The 21632-nt window shown below is 50.3% G+C and overlaps 1 protein-coding gene across 1 annotated transcript in view; it reads right to left on the bottom strand.

Moving 5' to 3' along the window:
• Positions 1–21632, bottom strand: part of LOC119975033 (receptor-type tyrosine-protein phosphatase U-like) — a 1028343-nt gene that overhangs the window by 214024 nt on the left and 792687 nt on the right. The window contains exons 25-26 of the mRNA XM_038814894.1: positions 8878–8994; positions 209–363 (exon numbers count right to left, since the gene is read on the bottom strand). Coding sequence (XP_038670822.1) covers positions 209–363; positions 8878–8994 — 272 coding nt within the window. The remainder of the gene's footprint in view (positions 1–208; positions 364–8877; positions 8995–21632) is intronic.

Below are 21632 nucleotides of genomic sequence, written 5' to 3'. Positions count from 1 at the left end.
AAACCAGCTGTCTAGCCAAGTGAGCTACATTGGACAATGCACTTAACGATAAAGCAGTGGGAGTTCACATGTCACACTAAGGCCTGAAACCCTTTCCTTTTAGACACTTTGAAAATGGTTCACTTCGTACAGTTCACTCTTTCTTTAACACAAAAACCACTACATGAAGCTGTTACTTGGCTCATTTGGTTTTTAGTTGCTCACTGACCTGCAATGAATGACCATTGGTCCCAAGGCAGGAGGATTAGAAATCTTGACACGTCGATGAAATGCAAGGAAACCTGTTGGATGATCGGGGACTCCATGTTCTGGCCATGCTGTGAATTGAAACTGCTGCACTTCATGGATGGCTGAGTAATATCTCTATAAGAAAAAAAATGAAGCTATAAGCGAGTGCGACAGCAGTATTTAAGGCAGAAGAAACAAAACCCACAAGAGTCACTTCGAACATCAATGCTGGAAGTCAAGGGACAAAAGCCCTTAGAACCAACAGAGAAAGGTTGCCAACAAATATTTTAATTTTCTTTAAACATTGATTTGGCTTAAAAATATGAATATTTATTGAGTTGAAGCTAATTTTGATTCTACAGCTAGAAAATGGAGTCTTGTTAGAAAATGGGGAGCAGACTTGAATTGAAAGATTTGGAAATTAGCAAATTTTGCACCTTTTAGGTTGAATTTTGTTATTATTTATCATCAATTCTAATAAAGTTATGCCAGAAACAAAATGCACAGGGGTCGTTTTAAATTTGGCTGACAGTGCAGGATGGTCACATTGAACTGAGTACCCATTAAACACCCTGTCCACGTGGAACACAATCAAGTCCATGGAAAACTGTGCTAGATTTGGCGGGTCCGTGAATGGTGCACATGAGGCTCACACGCCGCAGCCACACTTAAACACTTCCCCCACGCACACTGTCCTACCAACAAGATGGCTGGAAGGAGAGCAGCGCCACGTTTCAGGGACGCTGAGACGGACACCCTCAAGGGCACCATGGAGGGGAGAAGGGTGACCCTATATGCTGGCCCAGGAGGAAGGCCGCCAGGCGCCGCCATTCACCGTACCTTGGTGCAGGGGCAGAGGCGGTCAGCGACGTGGGTAACGTCGTCCGGACTGGCATGCAGTGCCTGAAGAAACTCCACAACCTCCTCAAGGCGGCCAGGGTGAATCGACTGCTCCGTGTCCCTGGCACTAACCCCGACTCCCCCACACACCCGTAACCCCCACCCTGCCTCACATGCCAGCACCCATGCCAGCCGCCATAGCTGGGTCGCTGGCCACTGAGGCACCATCCACCCAACCCATGAGAAGCATGCATCAGACCATCTAAAGGTGTTTCTACCACAGGTGGAGGAGTCCATCCACGTGCAGGAACAGGGGTTGGTGCCGGTCATGCGTGCCACCCAGGCCGACACCGCATGGGTGGTGTCCGCGGTGGAGCCATTGGGGATGACGGTTTTGGCTATGGATCAACACGTGCAAGGCCTGGGGCAGTCTGTGCAGACGCTTGCCGAGGTCCAGGTCAGGGTTGCTGCCTCGCAGGCAGCCATGTGCCAGAGCCAGCTGGACATTGCTACGGTGCTCCTCAGCATGGCCCAGTCACAGCAGGCCATGGATTGGAACATCAGCGGCATTGTCCAGACACTGGCTGATGTTGTGCAGACAGTGGGCCCCAGTCACTGGCTGATGTGGCACAGACTCTCAGGGTGGTGGCACAGTTGCAGCATGATCTGTGGCAGTCCCAGATGAGGATGGTCCACTCCCAGTGCTCCATGGAGGTGAGCATGCAGACCCTGGTCGAGACTGAGTGGGCCTCCAGGACTGGTAGCGTGGTAGGGAGGGCCTCAGGGGAAGGCTCTGCTTGCACCCCCATCCAATGGAGTAGCCCAGTGGCCCTTGGGCACCCCAAGGGACGAGGAGCTAATGGGGCCCGTGCTGGTGACTCCTGCAGGGGAGGTGCCAGAACACTGCGGCACCTCAGACTCACCCCCTCCTGTCCCTGGTGTATCTGGTGGGCAGCGGGTAGAAGAGGGCGGAAACACGCCACCAAGGACACCCGAGCAGTGCGTGGGCCCATCCAGGCCGGGTCGCACCAGGAGACACGCGCCAGCGGGGACCCTTGTCGCAGGGCAGGAGTCACAGCAGCCGCCTTCACTCCTGCTGTAACGTCTGGAGAACCACCTAGTGTAGTGGTAGTGTAGGGCCCGTAAGGCCAGAAAGTTAGACACCAGTTAGGTTGGCACAGTTAGGGCCTAGGCACAGACTGTATATATTTCTGCACAATAAGCACCTGTTAATACTGTTAAAACCTGACTCGGTGCTCTGTCTGATGGGTGTGGGGCTGGTCCGGGCTGGCTGGTGGGGGGTGGGTGGGGGGAAACAAATGTAGGCCCTGCAGGAGGACCGTGCTCCCCCCCACTTCCCCCCGGTGCCCGGGTCATCCCCAGCACCCCCAGCCCAGGGATTCGATAGGATCGTGTGATGGACTGGCCAGGTCGCATGCAGGGATCACCCAAATGGAGGGTGCTACTGTGGGCATGAGACAGACATTGTCAGATGATGTGGAGCTTGGAGATAATCGCAGAGTGATTTGTCATCATCCTCCATCCCATGGACCAGATCCGCTGTCACTTCCAACCCAGGGCCCCCAGCTCGTAGCACCGCAGGTACGTATAACGTAGGGGTGTACAAGCGGGCAGTTTGGCGGTGTGGGAAGTGAGAGGGTGTGGGTCTGGGATGTGGTGTCCCTGCCCCTGGCCAGCAGCCCCCCCCCCCCCTCCTCTCCCTCTCCACCCCTTCCCTCTGGGTTGCTGACCCTGGAGGCGATCAGAGCGTCTCGTACACACTGGCCCTGGTGAGGACGTCGTGCGGCCACGCCCTGTCTGCCCAGGCCCATGTCCTGCTCACATCTCCCTTCCCCACACCCTCCTCTTCAGACGTGGCTTGCCCTTCCTCCTCAACCTCATCCTCCAGCACATCGCCCCTCTGCTGCACGATGTTGTAGAGGATGCAGCAGACCGTCATGATGCGTCATACTGGAGGGCCCCTCCAGAGCGGTCCAGGCACCTGAAGCTCTTCTTCAGGATGCCAAAGCACCTCTCAACCACACTCCTGGTCGCTGTATGGACGTTGTTGTGTTATGTAATTTGGAATAACACAAGCTGCCACCTGATGCAGTTTTGAGTAAAAGATGCTCCAGACTTTGAAGTGAGTTCAGTGTGTTTTATTGAACTATTAGCACAGCTCTCAATGAGTTTGACTCTCTGCTAATCTAAATGTAGTAACTCAGTCTAACTGAACCAGCCTTGCTCTAAGCCACGTGCTGGGGTGTGATGCTGAGGATACACCCTGTCTCACTCTGTAGATGTTGGTCTGTGGAAAGAGGCTGGGTGTGAGTGCCTCATCCCTTTGATAGTGAGATACCACCCCTGAGTGTCCTGACTGCTCATTGGTCGTGTCCTATTCTACGTGTTCATTAGATGCATGTTTGAATATCATGACATGTCCCCTTTTTTTTATGTTTTGTTGGCGTATGTGAATGTATTTACATGTGAATGAGTCTGTCTCACGTGACTGACGGAGGACAACCGAACAGAGCAAACAAAACAAACGTTCACAAGTCCATTCTCTGAGTCTTGTGTCTGATCCTGGTCGACCGCCGGAGAGGTGGCGGAGGGGACGACCGTGCCTTGACAGGCGGGATGGAAGCCTGACTGGTGGCCTCATGGTGCGAGGTATCAGGAGGTGGCAATTCAACATATGGAAATGGAGGAGAAAGTGGTTGCAGGCAGGCAACTTTACACAGTGCCTGTCAATTCGTTTGCACGATGGAGCCATCAGCCATACGTACAACATAAGAGCGGGTGCAGCCTGTCGAACAACGGCAGCTGGGGCAGACCGCCCACCACCTGGTATCTTGATCCTGACAGTGTCTGCAGGGGTTATCATGGCCAGATCGGTGGCATGGGCATCATAGCCCTGCTTTTGACAGTCTCTGAGCTGCTGCATCTTCTGCAGCACCAGGAGGTGATCCAAGTTGGGCAGGTGTATGGCTGGAAGCGTCAGCCGCAGGTCCCTGTTCATCAGGAGTTGAGCCGGCGACATGCCAGTGGACAATGGAGTCGCCCTGTACGCAAGCAGTACAAAGTGTATGTCGGAAGCAGAGTCCGCGGCCTTGCAGATGAGCTGTTTCACAATGTACAGCCCTTTGTCGACTTTTCCATTGGACTGCGGATAGTGCGGACTGGAGGTGACATGCTGGAAATCGTATGACCTGGCAAATGTGGACCATTCTCGACTGCTAAAGGACGGGCCATTGTCGCTCATGGTGGTGATTGGGATGCCATGCTTTGAGAATGTCTCCTTACAGTCTTTGATGACGGTCCGAGAGGTGAGGTCCTGGAGCTTCAGCACCTCAGGGTAATTCGAGAAATAGTCGATGATCAATACGTAGTCGTGACCATTCGCATGAAAGAGGTCGATGCCAACCTTGGACCACGGAGAGGTCACTATGTCATGCTGTTGGAGCATCTCCTTGCTCTGCGCTGGCTGGAACCGCTGACAGATAGCACAGTTCAAGACCATTTTGTGATGTCCTGGCTGATGTCGGGCCAATAGACAGCTTGCCGGGCTCTGCGTTTGCACTTCTCGATGCCCATGTGTCCCTCATGAATCTGGCGCAGCACCAAGCTCTGGAGACTGAGCGGAATAACAATCCTGTCCAGCTTTAGGAGGATACCATCAATCTCCGTCAGGTCATCCTTCACATTGTAAAATTGTCGGCACTGCGCTTTCTGCCAGCTATTGGTGAGGTTGTGGATGACCCGCTGCAAGAGGGGGTCTTTAGCTGTCTCATCACAGATGAGAACTACCTTCTCATTGGATTGGATTGGATTGGATTTGTTTATTGTCACGTGTACCGAGGTACAGTGAAAAGTATTTTTCTGCAAGCAGCTCAACAGATCATTCAGTACATGGGAAGAAAAGGGAATTAAACAGAATTCAAGAAAATACATGAGAATACATAATAGGGCAACACAATATATACAATGTACTACATAAGCATTGGCATCGGATGAAGCAGACATGGGTGTCGTGTTAATGAGGTCAGTCCATAAGAGGGTCATTTAGGAGTCTGGTAACAGTGGGGAAGAAGCTGTTTTTGAGTCTGGTCGTCCGTGTTCTCAGACTTCTGAATCTCCTGCCCGATGGAAGAAGTTGGAAAAGTGAGTAAGCCAGGTGGGAGAGTCTTTGATTATGCTGCCTGCTTTCCCCAGGCAGCGTGAGGTGTAGATGGAGTCAATGGATGGGAGGCAGGTTCGTGTGATGGACTGTGCGGTATTCTGTGCGGATCTCATCTGTCGCCGGGAGAGTGCCAGCACACAGCTCCACCTGCGATTCGATGTGCTGGATGATCTCCAGCAGCTCACCGAGTGGGACAACGTATCAGCGATGGTGAGCTCCTTGCCAGGTGCGTACACCAAGTTGAAGCCTTGCGTCCTAAGTTTAAGCAGGATTCTCTGCAACCGAGGCGTCATGTCGTTCAGGTCCATGTGGATGATGTGGACCAGGGGCCATGATCCGTCTTGACAGTGAACATCGGCAGGCCATAGACATAATCATGAAATTTAAGGATGCTGGTGAGAAGACACAAGCACTTCTTCTCAATCGGTGCATCTTTGGTTTCAGTGGGCGTCATCACCCGAGATGGGTAGGCTACTGGTGCCCAGGATGGTGTGTCACCTTGTTGAAGAAACGCCGCACCGATGCCATCCTGACTCGCGTCTGTGGATATCTTTGTCTCCCGGTCCGGGTCGAAGAATGCCAGGACTGGTGCAGTGGTGAGCTTGGCTTTCAGCCACTCTGTCTGTTGTGCCGCGTTCCACGCAAAGGCAATTGACTTTTTCACCAGGTTGCGTAGGACCATGGTGTGTGTGGCCATGTTTGGAATGAACTTGCCCAGAAAATTGACCATACCCAAGAAGCGCAGCACCGCCTGAAGTGTTGGCTAGTGTAGACTTGAGAGATGAACAGACACTTCCAACACTGACGAAGGTTCAACTCAATTTTATTAACTACTTCTAACTAACTAACACACGATGACTGTAGGCCTAAATGATGCTAACTTAAACTAGAGACCTTAGCTGTGATGCTGAGGATACACCCTGTCTCACTCTGTAAATGTTGGTCTGTGGAAAGAGGCGGGTGTGAGTGCCTCATCCCTTTTATAGTGAGATACCACCCCTGAGTGTCCTGACTGCTCATTGGTCATATCCTATTCTATGTGTTCATTAGCTGCATGTTTGCATATCATGATAGGGGCATCTTGGTGTGCTCGGTCCACATGGAAATGGATGCATTGCTCTGCCTGGGGATGTAGGGCCTCCATGACCGCACGGATGCACCTCTGCGGCGAGGCCTGTGAGATCCCAGACAGGTCCCCACTCGGTGACTGGAAGGCCCCCATTGCTTAGACACTCGGGGCGACCGTCACCTTGACGGTCACTGGGAGCGGCTGTCCTCCCCCATATACTCACGCTGCCAGTTGTGCCATCATCTGGCAGATCTGTTGTAATGTCTCTCTGCTCACCCGCAGTCTCCAATGGCATGCCCACTCTGGAAGGACCTCGAATGACAGGCGGCACCGGTACACACAAGACCTCATGGGGCACCTCCTTGGAACCTCCTCCTTGCCTTGTTGAGCGGCCAGTGCTCCAGCTTGTGTGCCCGTAACCTGTCCCTCTGCAACCCGTTCCTCTGCAGCCCAGTCCTCTGCTGGCCATTCCGCTGCTGCCCTCTCTGCTGCTGCCCGCTCTGCTGCTGCAGCTTCCCCCTCCTTTCTGAGCGGCCCCCACTCACGCGGTGCAGGGCATCTCATAGAGCTGAGACCATCACCATGGCTACCAGCATTGCTGGTTGAACGCTAAATGCCATTGTCTGCATGGGGTAAAGGGCCAACAATTAGCATGGCGCATACCCCCGTGCCCAACCAGGTTCCATGGGCTACATGGTAGCCCCGGTAGGCACTGCGAGCTCCGCCCACGCACATCCCTCCCCCACCCCTGCACCCCTCCCCATCGGTGCCCCCGATCCTGGTGCCCATCCCTGCTGCCAGGGGTACTGTTGGCTGGCACTGCCCTCACTGGGGGCTTCCTTGGCTGTGGCCCCGGGCGGCCGGTTAGGCGGGATGTTTGGGGGCGGAGGGGGAGGCGCACTGTGGCAGGTGGTGGGGTGCAGGTGTGGGTGCACCCATATGGCCGGTGTTACTGTGTTGAACCGAGATGGGTGGTCAGTTGGTGCGCAGCAAGGTGGCCTCCGTAATAGCAGTTGGTGCCTGGGCACTGCCCCATTCCTGTGGGGAGCTCCACGGCTGCTCGACCTGTTCCCCCCCTCCCCATCGCCCTCCCCGCCCCGGCCTTGTCAAGAGGGTCCCACCCCAGCCAGTATGGCTAGTGTCTGGACCGGCAGCCTGCAGTCACTCCACGCCATTTCCTACTGTTATGGGAGAGGTGTTTTCAGAACCCCAAAATGTATCATGGAGTTCAACCAACTCCTTTTGAAGCTTTTGAAGCACACAGCTTGTTCCCTAGGTGCGGTATTACAATTATGGACATGTGGTTTTTAAAACAAAACAATGTTTATTCCATGAACTCAACTTAACCTTTCAAAATAAACATGGGATCACTTAACACCCCTTACTTCATAGGTAACCCCGAAAATAATACAACACCACCCAATCCTGCAAACTGTTCTTTTAAACCTCCAAAAGACTTCAACCCTTCAAAAATAGGAGCACAACAGGTTACATTCAATATATGTATAGTCTTTGGATTTGCAGAAATCACCAGACCAGCTGCTTTCCTTCATGCAGTTCTCAGCAAACCAGCCAGGCACTTTTCAGCTGCTCTCTCAAACTGAAACTAAAAACTTCAAAATGGCTGAGCTAAAAGCCCAGCTCCACCAACACTCTGACATCACTGCATTTCTTAAAGGTACATTGCTTAAACATTAATTTCTTAAAGGCACTCTCACATGACACTACCTCCTCTCTCTCTCGCTCAGTAGCCACATGCCATGTTCAAAATTTTTGAAACCACAAATGAACCACACTATCTGTAACCCGGCCAATTGGAGGTGGTGAATCCGGAGGCCACGCTTAATAGGGTGTCAGACCCGCTAATGATATGCCTGCTGTACTTTAGCCCCACGTGGCGAGCGACGCACTTATGCCATCCTGATTTGGTGTCAAATCGATGCCTCTCCCGATTTTGGTGTCGGAAGCTATTCTCCGCCCAATTGCATTTCGCGATTTTGCCGTCGGCAAGCGGAGAATCCCGCCCCCTGTTTTTATAGGGCGGCATGGTAACACAGTGGTTGGCACTGTTGCTGCACAGTTCTAGCGTCCTCTGTTCGATTCCTGGCTTGGATCACTGTCTGTGTGGAGTCTGCACATTCTCCCTGTGTCTGCGTGGGTTTCCTCAAAATTACCTGTTAGGTAATTTGGACACTCTGAATTCCCCCTCTGTGTACTCGAACAGGCCCCGGAATATGGCAACTCAGGGCTTTTCACAGTAACTTCATTGCAGAGTTAATGTAAACCTACTTGTGACAATAACGATCATTATTATTATGGGAAATAACCATTCAAATTGAGTGCAAAGGGATTCACACAACAGATCATGTGAGGCACATATCATAGCTGTGTGATGATAATTAGGATGGGCAGTGCATTAGGTACACAGTTAAGTGGATAGGTCTGGAGAGCTTTCACCCTGTCACAGTGCAGAAAACAGTTACAACAAGTGGCAATATTATGTTAAAATATTTGACTTTAATGAAATTTCTTTGCACAAAAATAACCTTTTGACCCTTACCCTTTCAAGTGAGAAGGTTCTGACAGTATATTCTGCTCGAAGCTCTGTTTCCATGAGAGTAACTTTTATTTCTCCATACAGCCCTGTGCCATCAGGCCAGTATTTACAGCATTTGACCTGTGGGTATTGACAAAAACACAGTTTAACCTTTCCATACCAATATGTTTGCAGTTCAAAGCTATTAAATATGACTATTATTTTACCAGGTTGATACTCTGTTAATAAGGAGGAACATAAATGTGTGAGATGTAGAACAGCGAATAGAAATACTAATAAACCAAAGATTGTCATTCAATTCTTGATTGCAGACCAACATTCTTCAGATTATCCTCATATAAAGAATAGTCCTTTCTGGTTACAAACGTTTTACAAAATATCTACTTTGATTCCAGTCTTAAGGGCAGCTTTTACATGCACTTTGAGGTTAGTAGCCATCCCTGGAAAAACAGACATGCAGAAAGCCCATTTCAAACCCAGAGCTCTGGGTCAGAAGCTTGGAGAAAATGGCTCAAGATTGGAAGGCCTTAGAATGGGACAAGCAGAGTGAGGGACATGATACATACTATCTAGAAGGGGAACAAAATAATGAGGGACATGGATTATAATATCTGGAATAGGAACAGAATGGTGTGGGACATGGTTTATAATATCCAGAATAGGAGCAGCACGGTGAGGAACATGGTTTATAATATCCAGAATAGGAACAGCACGGTGTGGGACATGGTTTATAATATCCAGAATAGGAACAGCACGGTGTGGGACATGGTTTATAATTTCCAGAATAGGGGCAGCATGGTGTGGGACATGGTTTATAATATCTAGAAAAGGAGCAGCATTATGTAGGCCATGGTTTATAATATCCAGAATACGAGCAGCATGGTGAGGGACATGGTTTATAATATCTAGAAAAGGAGCAGCATTATGCAGGCCATGGTTTATAATATCCAGAATACGAGCAGTATGGTGAGGAACATGGTTTATAATATCTAGAATAGGAGCAGCATGGTGTGAGACATGGTTTATAATATCCAGAATAGTAGCAGTATGGTGTGGGACATGGTTTATAATATCCAGAATAGGAGCAGCATGGTGTGAGACATGGTTTATAATATCCAGAATAGTAGCAGTATGGTGTGGGACATGGTTTATAATATCCAGAATAGGAGCAGCATGGTGTGAGACATGGTTTATAATATCTAGAATAGGAGCAGCACGGTGTGGAACATGGTTTATAATATCCAGAATAGTAGCAGCATGGTGTGAGACATGGGGCGCGATTCTCCCAAAACGGGAGAAATCGTACAGCGCGCCCCTTCCCGACGGGGGACCGATTCTGGTCCCCGGTCGGGGCTAGCAGCCCGACGCCGTAGGCTCCGGCAAGACGGGCTTAACGAAAATCGTTAAGCCCGCTTGCCGGAGTTAGCGCCGGCTGACGCATCATATGACGTCAGCCGCGCATGCGCAGTTTGGAAGACTCCAACCCGCGCATGCACGGGTGACGTCATCGCGTTTTTGCGCAAAACCCGCGCATGCGCGGGCCGGGTTGCCCCTCAGCCGCCCCGCGAATGGATACTGCGGGGCGGCGGAAGGACAAGTAGTGCGCGGGCATCGGGCCCGCTGCCCGCGATCGGTGCCCACCGATCGCGGGCCCATGGCACCCTTGGCACGGCCGTGGTACGGCCGTGCCAATCGGTGCCATGGTTATTAATAGCGAGTTTGTGACGCCGGTTTTACGAACGGCAAGACCAGGTGTGTTTGCCGTTCGTAAAAACGGCGGAAAGGGCTGGGACTTCGGCCCATCTAACAGCTGAGAATCGCTGCCGGCCGTAAAAAAATGGCGGCAGCGATTCGGGTCGGGACTTCGGCGGGGGGGGGGGGGGGGGGGGGGGAGAATAGCGGGAGGGCGGCAGAAATGTCGGGAAGGCCCTCCCGCTATTCTCCCACCCGTCGTGGGGGGCGGAGAATTTTGCCCATGGTTTATAATGTCCAGAATAGGAGCAGCATGGTGAGGGACATGGTTTATAATATCCAGAATAGGAGCAGCATGGTGTGGGACATGGTTTATAATATCCAGAATAGTAGCAGCATGGTGTGGGACATGGTTTATAATATCCAGAATAGGAGCAGCACGGTGAGGAACATGGTTTATAATATCCAGAATAGTAGCAGCACGGTGTGGGACATGGTTTATAATATCCAGATTAGTAGCAGTATGGTGTGGGACATGGTTTATAATATCCAGATTAGTAGCAGTATGGTGTGGAACATGGTTTATAATATCCAGAATAGCAGCAGCATGGTGTGGGACATGGTTTATAATATCCAGAATAGGAGCAGCATGGTGTGGGACATGGTTTATAATATCCAGATTAGTAGCAGTATGGTGTGGGACATGGTTTATAATATCCAGAATAGGAGCAGCACGGTGTGGAACATGGTTTATAATATCCAGAATAGGGGCAGCATGGTGAGGGACACGGTTTATAATATCCAGAATAGGAGCAGCATGGTGTGGGAAATGGGTTTAAATATCTAGAATAGAACCAGCATGGCGAGGGTCATGGTTTATAATATCCAGAATAGGAGCAGCACGGTGTGGGACATGGTTTATAATATCCAGAATAGGGGCAGCATGGTGTGGAACATGGTTTATAATATCCAGAATAGTAGCAGCATGGTGAGGGACATGGTTTATAATATCCAGAATAGGGGCAGCATGGTGTGGAACATGGTTTATAATATCCAGAATAGTAGCAGCATGGTGTGGGACATGGTTTATAATATCCAGAATAGGAGCAGCACGGTGTGAGACATGCTTTATAATATCCAGAATAGGAGCAGCATGGTGTGGAACATGGTTTATAATATCCAGAATAGGAGCAGCACGGTGTGGGACATGGTTTATAATATCCAGAATAGGAGCAGCACGGTGTGGAACATGGTTTATAATATCCAGAATAGGAGCAGCGTGGTGTGGGACATGGTTTATAATATCCAGAATAGGAACAGCACGGTGAGGGACATGGATTATAATATCCAGAATAGGGGCAGGATGGTGAGGGACATGGATTATAATATCCAGAATAGGGGCAGCATGGTGTGGGACATGGTTTATAATATCCAGAATAGGGGCAGCATGGTGAGGGACATGGTTTATAATATCCAGAATAGGAGCAGCATGGTGTGAGACATGGTTTATAATATCCAGAATAGGAGCAGCATGGTGAGGGACATGGTTTATAATATCCAGAATAGGAGCAGCACGGTGTGGAACATGGTTTATAATATCCAGAATAGGAGCAGCACGGTGAGGGACATGGATTATAATATCCAGAATAGGGGCAGCATGGTGTAGGACATGGTTTATAATATCCAGAATAGGGGCAGGATGGTGAGGGACATGGATTATAATATCCAGAATAGGGGCAGCATGGTGAGGGACATGGATTATAATATCCAGAATAGGGGCAGCATGGTGAGGGACATGGATTATAATATCCAGAATAGGGGCAGCATGGTGTGAGACATGCTTTATAATATCCAGAATAGGAGCAGCATGGTGTGAGACATGCTTTATAATATCCAGAATAGGAGCAGCACGGTGTGGAACATGGTTTATAATATCCAGAATAGGGGCAGCATGGTGAGGGACATGGATTATAATATCCAGAATAGGGGCAGGATGGTGAGGGACATGGATTATAATATCCAGAATAGGGGCAGCATGGTGTGGAACATGGTGTATAATATCCAGAATAGGAGCAGCGTGGTGAGGGACATGGATTATAATATCCAGAATAGGGGCAGGATGGTGAGGGACATGGATTATAATATCCAGAATAGGGGCAGCATGGTGTGGGACATGGTTTATAATATCCAGAATAGGGGCAGCATGGTGAGGGACATGGTTTATAATATCCAGAATAGGGGCAGCATGGTGAGGGACATGGATTATAATATCCAGAATAGGGGCAGCATGGTGAGGGACATGGATTATAATATCCAGAATAGGGGCAGCATGGTGTGGGACATGGTTTATAATATCCAGAATAGGGGCAGCATGGTGAGGGACATGGTTTATAATATCCAGAATAGGGGCAGCATGGTGAGGGACATGGATTATAATATCCAGAATAGGGGCAGCATGGTGAGGGACATGGATTATAATATCCAGAATAGGGGCAGCATGGTGAGGGACATGGATTATAATATCCAGAATAGGGGCAGCATGGTGTGAGACATGCTTTATAATATCCAGAATAGGAGCAGCATGGTGTGAGACATGCTTTATAATATCCAGAATAGGAGCAGCATGGTGTAGGACATGGTTTATAATATCCAGAATAGGAGCAGCATGGTGTAGGACATGGTTTATAATATCCAGAATAGGAGCAGCATGGTGTGAGACATGCTTTATAATATCCAGAATAGGAGCAGCACGGTGTGGAACATGGTTTATAATATCCAGAATAGGAGCAGCATGGTGTGGGACATGGTTTATAATATCCAGAATAGGAGCAGCGTGGTGTGGGACATGGTTTATAATATCCAGAATAGGAGCAGCGTGGTGTGGGACATGGTTTATAACATCCAGAATAGGAGCAGCGTGGTGTGGAACATGGTTTATAATATCCAGAATAGGAGCAGCGTGGTGCGAGACATGGTTTATAATATCCAGAACAGTAGCAGCATGGTGTGGAACATGGTTTATAATATCCAGAACAGTAGCAGCATGATGTGGGAAATGGTTTATAATATCGAGAATAGGAGCAGGATGGTGAGGGACTGTAGCCACCAGGGTGGCCACTGCCCAACACAAAATGGAAGATTGCAAGGAATGCAGGGAAAATGGACATGTTGTAAAGCAAGCAGCTTGCAAGGCGATTGTATATTGGGACTACTGCAGAAACCAGTTTTGACTGTTGCAGAAACCAGACAGCACTGTGAAAAGAATCCAGTTAGCATACTAATGAGGCGATACCGGGCGATCACCAGAAACAATGGAAACAAGTTAAACACAGATCGATACATTCTATGGAAGGCCAGACTATTGGCGCCAGAGAAGCCCAAAACAATAAGTCCCAAGAACCGCCCCAGTGACCGAGGAACTGCCCCATGATTGGGGGGTTCAAACATAATCGATTGGGAAGAGACCCAATCGATTCCAAGCAGGTAAGGGAGTCCACCCAAAGGGGCGTGGATCCCCTGGGACCTATAAAAGAAAGGTGCCACACATGGTTCAGTCTCCTGTCTCCTGGCTCCTGTCTCCTGATCCAGCCTTCGGACAGCAGCCACCAACAAGTAAGTGCCTCCCAACGACCGCTACCAGAGATAGGCACTCCTGACTCCCTTTTTAATTGATACCAACCTGAAGTCTGCAGACCAGAGCAGAGCAAGAGGCCTTGTTCCCTGACCCAGCAGTTCCTTCGAGATAAGTATCAGTTATTTAGTGGTAGGAATAAGTTTAATCCTTTTAACGTGTGCATGGGTAGTTATTATAATTGTATTATAATAAACTCTAGTTGTTTGGACTTACTAATTGGTGTACGGTTTTATTGCTTTGAACTTCACCTTGAAGCTTGTGGCGGTGTCTTAACGACACCTGACGGCTCCAGAGCTTAGACAAGAAACAGAGCCAAATTGAGTGTTAAGCACACTCACCCAAGAACGAGCAACATGACATGGTTTATAATATCCAGAATAGGAGCAGCACGGTGTGGAACATGGTTTATCATATCCAGAATAGGAGCAGCATTATGTAGGCCATGGTTTATAATATCCAGAATAGGAGCAGCACGGTGTGGAACATGGTTTATAATATCCAGAATAGGAGCAGCATGGTGTGGAACATGGTTTATAATATCCAGATTAGTAGCAGTATGGTGAGGGACACGGTTTATAATATCCAGAATAGGAGCAGCGTGGTGTGGGACATGGTTTATAATATCCAGAATAGGAGTAGCATGGTGTGGGACATGGTTTATAATATCCAGAATAGGAGCAGCATGGTGAGGGACATGGTTTATAATATCCAGAATAGGAGTAGCATGGTGTGGGACATGGTTTATAATATCCAGAATAGGAGCAGCATGGTGAGGGACATGGTTTATAATATCCAGAATAGGGGCAGCATTGTGAGGGACATGCTTTATAATATCTGGAATAAGAGTAGCATGGTGTGGGTCATGGTATATAATATCTAGAATGGGAGTTGTATGGGTGAAAAGTTTATGTGGGAATGGATGTTCCCATCCCCCCTCCTGTTTTATGGGATTGTTTGTGATTAACGTTTGTTTGTTTGCTTTTGGAGAAGGCTACCTGGAGTTCAGGAGAAAGCACTGTTTGTGTGGGGGAGGGTAAGGTCAGCCTTCTTTCTTTAGCTGATGAGTGGGGGTGTGGGAGGGGGAAGTCATAGGGAGGTGCCTTTGGGCAGGGGCGGCCGCGCTAGCAGATGACACTGGTGAACGGAAGTGAGGTGGTGAGGGAGAAGTCAGAGAGGGGTAGCCGGGGGAGGGTGTAAGTGGGGGGGAAGGAGGTTGCTGTGACGTGGCAGAGGGTGAGAGATGATATAGTCAAGGGTGGAGAACGGGGTCATCTGGGATGGGCTAGGTATAGGATGGAACTAAGGGGGCGGGAGTTAAGTGGGAAAGATGACGGACGGTAGCGGGGATTGGAGGCGTAAGCCTCCAATATGGCTTGTAACGTGGAACGTCTGGGGACTGAATGGGCCGGTTAAAAGGTTGCGGGTGTTCGCGTATCTCAGGAGCCTGAAAGAGGGGGTGGTCTTTCTGCTGGAGACGCACCTCCGTGTGAAGGTTAGGTTTAGGAAGGGATGGATCGGGCAGGTTTTTCACCTGGGGTTTGATTTGAAATAGAGGGGAGAGGCAATTTTAATGAGCAAAAAAATGGGATTTGTGAGTGCGAAGGAGGTGAGGAATCATGGTGGGAGTTATCTGATCGTGAGTGGAATATTAAATGTGTATGCCCCAAATTGGGATAATGTGGCTTTTATAAGGGGGCTGCTGGCACCCACCAGTTGATCAGGGGAGGAATTTTAACTGTGTCCTGGAGCCAAGGGTGGATAGGTCGAGCTCCAGGTCGATGGGGAGGGAACAAATCGCGGGGGAACTGGGGGGGGTTTATGGAGAGGATGGTTATGGTGGATCCATGGCGCTTTCAGAACCCAGGGTGAAGGGAGTATTCCTCCTCTTCACACGTCCATAATGCGTATTCGAGGATTGACTACTTTGTCGTGAGTCGGGAGATTCTGGTTGGGGTGGAGGGGGCCGAGAATGCGGGGATAGTTATCTCGGATCATGCGCCCCACTGGCTGGAGATTCAGTTTAGAACAGGACAAGAGCAGAGGCCAGGGTGGAGGTTTGACTCGGGTTGTTGACGGATGGAGGCTTTTGTGATAAGGTGTGGGTGGCGATTAAGAAGTATGTGGAGTTGAATTAGAATGGGAGGTGTCGACAGCTATTTTTTGGGAAGCATTGAAGGCACTGGCCCAGGGAGAAATTATGATGTTTAAGGCTCGTGCGGATAAGGAAAGGAGGGCAGAACTTGACCATCCAGTAAGCGAGATAATGGAGATGGACAGGGAATATACGAGGGTGCCCACCATGGAGGGACTGGCAAGGAGGGAAACTTTGCAGGGGCAGTTTGACAGATTGGCAATGGGGAGGGCGGCTGGGCAACTGCGTCGGGCAAGAGGGGTGCAATATGAATGTGGGGAGAAGGCACATAAGCTGCGGAAACAGGCTGAGTCCAGGGAAATATTGAAGATATGGACTGGGGCTAGGGACATGGTGTCGGAGCCAGGGAAGATAAATGAGGAATTTAGGGAGTACTAGCAGGGACTTTACGAGGCAGACCCAGGGGGAGAGGAGGGGGACATGGGATGGTTTCTGGACGAGCTGGAATTTCCCCAGGTGGAGGAAGCAAAGAGGCAGGCATTGGAGGAGCCCCTGCGGCTGAGGAAGGTTCTGGATAGCATCAGGGGTATGAAGTCGGGGAAGGCCCCTGGACTGGATGGGTACCCGGCGGTATTTTATCAGGAATGCGCGATGGGCCTGGCACCACATCTGTTGATGGCGTTTAATGAAGCACTGGAGAAGGGGGAGTTGCCGGAGACGATGCGCAGGCAGTAATCACACTAATGCCGAAAAAGGGGAAGGATCTGGTGGACTGTAGGTCGTAGAGACCCATATCACTATTGAACACGGATGTGAAAATATTGGCTAAGTTGTTGGCGGGGAGAATGGAGGACTGTGTCCCGAGGGTTTTTGCAGAAGATCAAACAGGGTTCGTGAAGGGCAGGTAGCCCGCCAGTAATATTGAATGTACAGGGCTGTTGAATGTGGTGATGAATCCGTCGGGGCTATGGTACCGGAGGTGGTGGTGTCCATGGACGCAGAGAAGGCATTTGATCGGGTGGAGTGGCGGTACTTATCATAGAATTTACAGAATCTACAGTGCAGAAGGAGGCCAATCAGCCCATCGAGTCTGCACCTACTCCTGGAAAGAGCACCCTACGCAAGCTCAACACCTCCACCCTATACACATAACCCAGTAACACTAAGGGCAATTTTGGTCACTAAGGGCAATTTATCATAGCCAGTCCACCTAACCTGCACATCTTTGGGCTGTGGGAGGAAACCGGAGCACCCGGAGGAAACCCACGCACACACGGGGAGGATGTGCAGACTCCGCACAGACAGTGACCCAAGCCGTAATCGAACCTGGGACCCTGGAGCTGTGAAGCAACTGTGCTATCCACAATGCTACCGTGCTGCCCACTTTTTTTGAAGTTTTGGGAAGGTTTGGGTTTGGGCTGAGATTTGTAGCATGGATGTGGTTGCTGCATGTGGCACTCAGGGCGAGGGTGAGGACGAATGTTATGAGCTCACAGAGCTTTGACTTACACAGGGGTACGAGGAAGGGGTGCTCACTGTCGCCGTTGCTGTTTGCGCTGGCCATGGAGCCATTGGCGATGCCTCTCAGGGGGTCAGAGAAGTGGCGGAGGATTATGAGGGGTCAGAGGGAGCATCGGGGTCGATCTATGCCAATGACCTCTTGCTGTGTGTATCGGATCCGTTGGAGAGCATGGGAAGGATTATGAGCCTGCTGGGGAGGTTTAGAGGGTTCTTGGGGTACAAACTGAATGTAGGGAAAAGCGAGGTATTCCCGGTGAATGAGCTGGCACAGCGGGCTAATTTAGGGGGGTGCCATTTACAATCGCGAGGGATAGGTTTAGGTATTTGGTGATTCATGTAGCGAGGGAATGGACGGGAGTCCATAAGTGGAACTTAACAAAGCTGGTGGAGGAGGCCAGGGAGAACCTTAGGAGGTGTGATACACTGCACTTAACATTGGCGGGTCGGGTCCAAGTGGTGAAAATGAATATTCTGCCAAGGTTCTTGGTCATCTTTCAGACTCTCCTGATCTTTATACCAAAGGCATTCTTTCGGAAAGTTGACACAATCATCTCGGACTTTGTATGGGCGGGGAAGGTGCCGTGGGTGGGGAGAACCCTGCTACAGAGGCAGAGGCAGAAAGGGGGGTTGGCATTGCCGAACCTGCTTCATTATTATCGGGCGGAGAATGTGGATAAGGTGTGGCGGTGGTGGGAAGGAGAAGGGGTAGAGTGAGTTAGGATGGAGGAGGAATCTTGAAAGGCGTCTAGTTTGAGGGCTTTCATGACAGTGGTGTTGCCAATGGCTCAGAATAGGTATTTAGGGAGCCCAATGGTGAGGTCCACGGTGAAGATATGGAATCAGCTGAGGACGCATTTTAGGGTGGAAGGGATGTCAGTGCTAATGCCACTGTGCAAGAATCATGGGTTTGAGCCGGCGGGGGGGGATGGATAATGTATACAGGAGATGGAGGGAAGTGGGGCTGGTCAAGGTGAGGGATTTGTATTTGGAGGAAGGGTTCGCCAGTCTGGAGAAGCTAAGGGAGACGGTAGAGCTGCTGAGGGGTAGTGAGTTCAGGTATCTGCAGGTTGGGGACTTTGCGCGAAAGGTTTGAAGGGGGTTCCTTAGGTTACCGGGGTACACCCTGCTGGAGTGACTGCTGCTTCCGGATGTGGAAGGGGAGGGAAGAATTGGGGATAGATACAAGTGGCTGGGGGAGCAGGGAGGTGAGCGGGTGGTGAAGATCAAGGAGAAATGGGAAGCAGAGTTGGGAGAGGAGATCAATTGGGAAGTACTGCAAAGGTAAACGAGATCCCCTCTTGTACAAGGATGAGCCTGATACAGTTTAAGGTGGTGTACAGGGTGCATATGACTCGGGCGAGATTGAATGGGTTTTTTCAGGGGATAGCAGATGAGTGCGAGAGGTGTGGGTGGGGGCCAGCGAATCACGCGCACATGATTTGGGGTTATGAAAAGTTCTGGGCGTAGTGTTCGCGGTCTTAGATAGGATAGTGGAGGAGGAGGTGGACCGGACCCTTTGGTGGCGATATTTGGGGTTTCAGAGAAGCCGTAGCTTATGGAGAGGCGGAAGGCCGATGTGGCCTTCACTTCGTTGATTGCACGGCAGCGAATTGTGCTGGAGTGGCGGAAGGCATCACCACTGAGGGGTAGTGGCATGGTTGGGTGACCTGTAGGACTTCCCGTGGTTGCAGAAGATAAAGTATGGGTTGAGGGGCTCAGCAGTGGAGTTTGAGAAAAGGTGGGGGATGTTTGCGACCGTGTTTGAGGAGATGTTAGTCGCGGAGCGGGGGGGGGGGGTCAGAAGGGTGAAAAAGGGGCAAACTCTGTACAGACAGTATAGCTGATTGTTGGGAGAAGTATGCTTCCCAGGTTGTTTATTGGCTTTGATACAGGTTTGTAATAGAATGCATTAAAAAAAAATAGAATGGGAACAGTACGAATTGGGCCAAAGTATATAATATCTAGAATAGGAGAATTGCGGTGAGGGACATGGTATATCCAGAATAGGAACAGCATGGTGAGAGACATGGGCCGGGATTCTCCAATCCTGCGGGCAAGTTCAGACGCTGGCATGAAAAGTGCCGCGAGCCACTCCGGCGTCAACGGGTTTCAAGTGGCAGGTATTCACCCCTTCCTAGGGAGCTAGTACGGCGGCAGAGTGGTGTCCGCTGCTCCGGCACCCGAAAACCTGCGCACCATGGCCAGCGTGCGTCCGCGCATGCGCGCCACGGCCGGCATGAGTCCACGGAAGTGCATGCTTTCCCGTCTCCGCGCCACCCTGGGCAATACGGTGGGGCCCTACATGGGCCCGCATGGAGGAACATAGGCTCCCCACGGAAATAGATCCCAATCGCAGGCGAGGCCACCGTGGAGGCCCACCCCTGGGGTCGGATCCCACCGCCCCCCCACCAGGACGGTCCCCGCAGCCAGAACTCCAAGGTCCCGCCGAATGGGACCATACGTAACCCACGCTGGCGGGACTCAGCCGAACTCGGCGGGCACTTGGCCTGTCAAGGCATGGAGAATCGACAGGGGTGGCTGCTTTCAATGACCACCGACTGGCAGGGCGGTGATCCCGCGGGCGCCCGAGAATCTGCGCACGAGAATCGGCGGCCTGGCGTCAGAGCGGCGGGGCGCGATTGTCGCATGGCCTCCCCAGCGATTCTCCGACCCGGCGCAGTGTTGGAGAATTCCGGCCAAGGTGTATAATATTTAGAATCGAGCAGCATGATGATGGACATAGTATATAATTTGTTTGTACATGTAAACATGATTACTGTTTATTTATAACAAGAATTATCATGAAATATGCAGTAAATATAACTGGTTAACGCTAAGCTAATATCTAGTACCCACTTTAGCACTCCCCGCCCCCCCCCCCACACACACACACACACACACACACAGGCATGACAAACACAGAGGGGTAAAACTCATACGTGGGGAGAAAAGAGTATTTGTTTCAGATGATGGTCTTCAGCACACTTTCTTCATAGCAGCCAGCAAATGGCAGATGAAAGTCTTTGATTTACAGCCTGTAATAAGCTTCTTTGTAGATTCTATCATTCAGGCTCTCTGTAGTTGATGTGACCATCAATTCACTCGAGAAACGACTGGAAGTAAACTGTGGTTTTAATAGACTTACAACTGAGCCTGCCTGCGACCAGAAGAACTGAGGGCAGGCTCACACGGCTGCAGCACTTTATACTTCCAGTAGTGGGAGGGGCCATGGGCAGAGCCATGGGCGGAGACGAGGGTGGAGCCCTGTACAGGCTCCTCATCTCCCCCTGTGGGCAGAGCCGTGCAACGGCTCACAGACAGAGCCCACAAGGACACAATACAATACAATATAATACAGTGTGAATTAGATTCACCACAGTAGTATAGAAAATCTATTACTCAGAGCTTTTCCTGGAGATATGTTTGCCTGACATCAAACTATTCTTTCAGTTCGTGGTTTGTCTTTAGGCCTCTGTAGTCCCAGGAACTCAGCCCCCACATGCTTTCTGGAGAGTGAGTCAGCCCTCATAGTAGCCTTCTGGAGAGAGTTAGCTGATCTTTATGGAGATAATTTGCTGTCTCTTTTCACTGTGCTGCCAGAAACAAAACTGAAACCAAACTCAAACCTTGGACTCTGAAACACATCCCAGTGGAATAGGGTCACCTGGCAGTGCACAGCCTTTTGGGCCAGTCCATTGGTTACCAGCTAATCAATCAAACTGAATCCCAACCCATCTTCTGTCACTTATGAAGACCAGTCTGCAGCTTCTGTTTAAACCTGCACAGCCTTCCTGATTCTTCCTGTTTGAATTAAATACA

Source organism: Scyliorhinus canicula, chromosome 1, assembly GCF_902713615.1.
Source record: "Scyliorhinus canicula chromosome 1, sScyCan1.1, whole genome shotgun sequence".
Classification (NCBI taxonomy): domain Eukaryota; kingdom Metazoa; phylum Chordata; class Chondrichthyes; order Carcharhiniformes; family Scyliorhinidae; genus Scyliorhinus; species Scyliorhinus canicula.
Note: the sequence above shows the minus strand (reverse complement) of the source record. Positions and strands in the feature narration are given on the sequence as shown.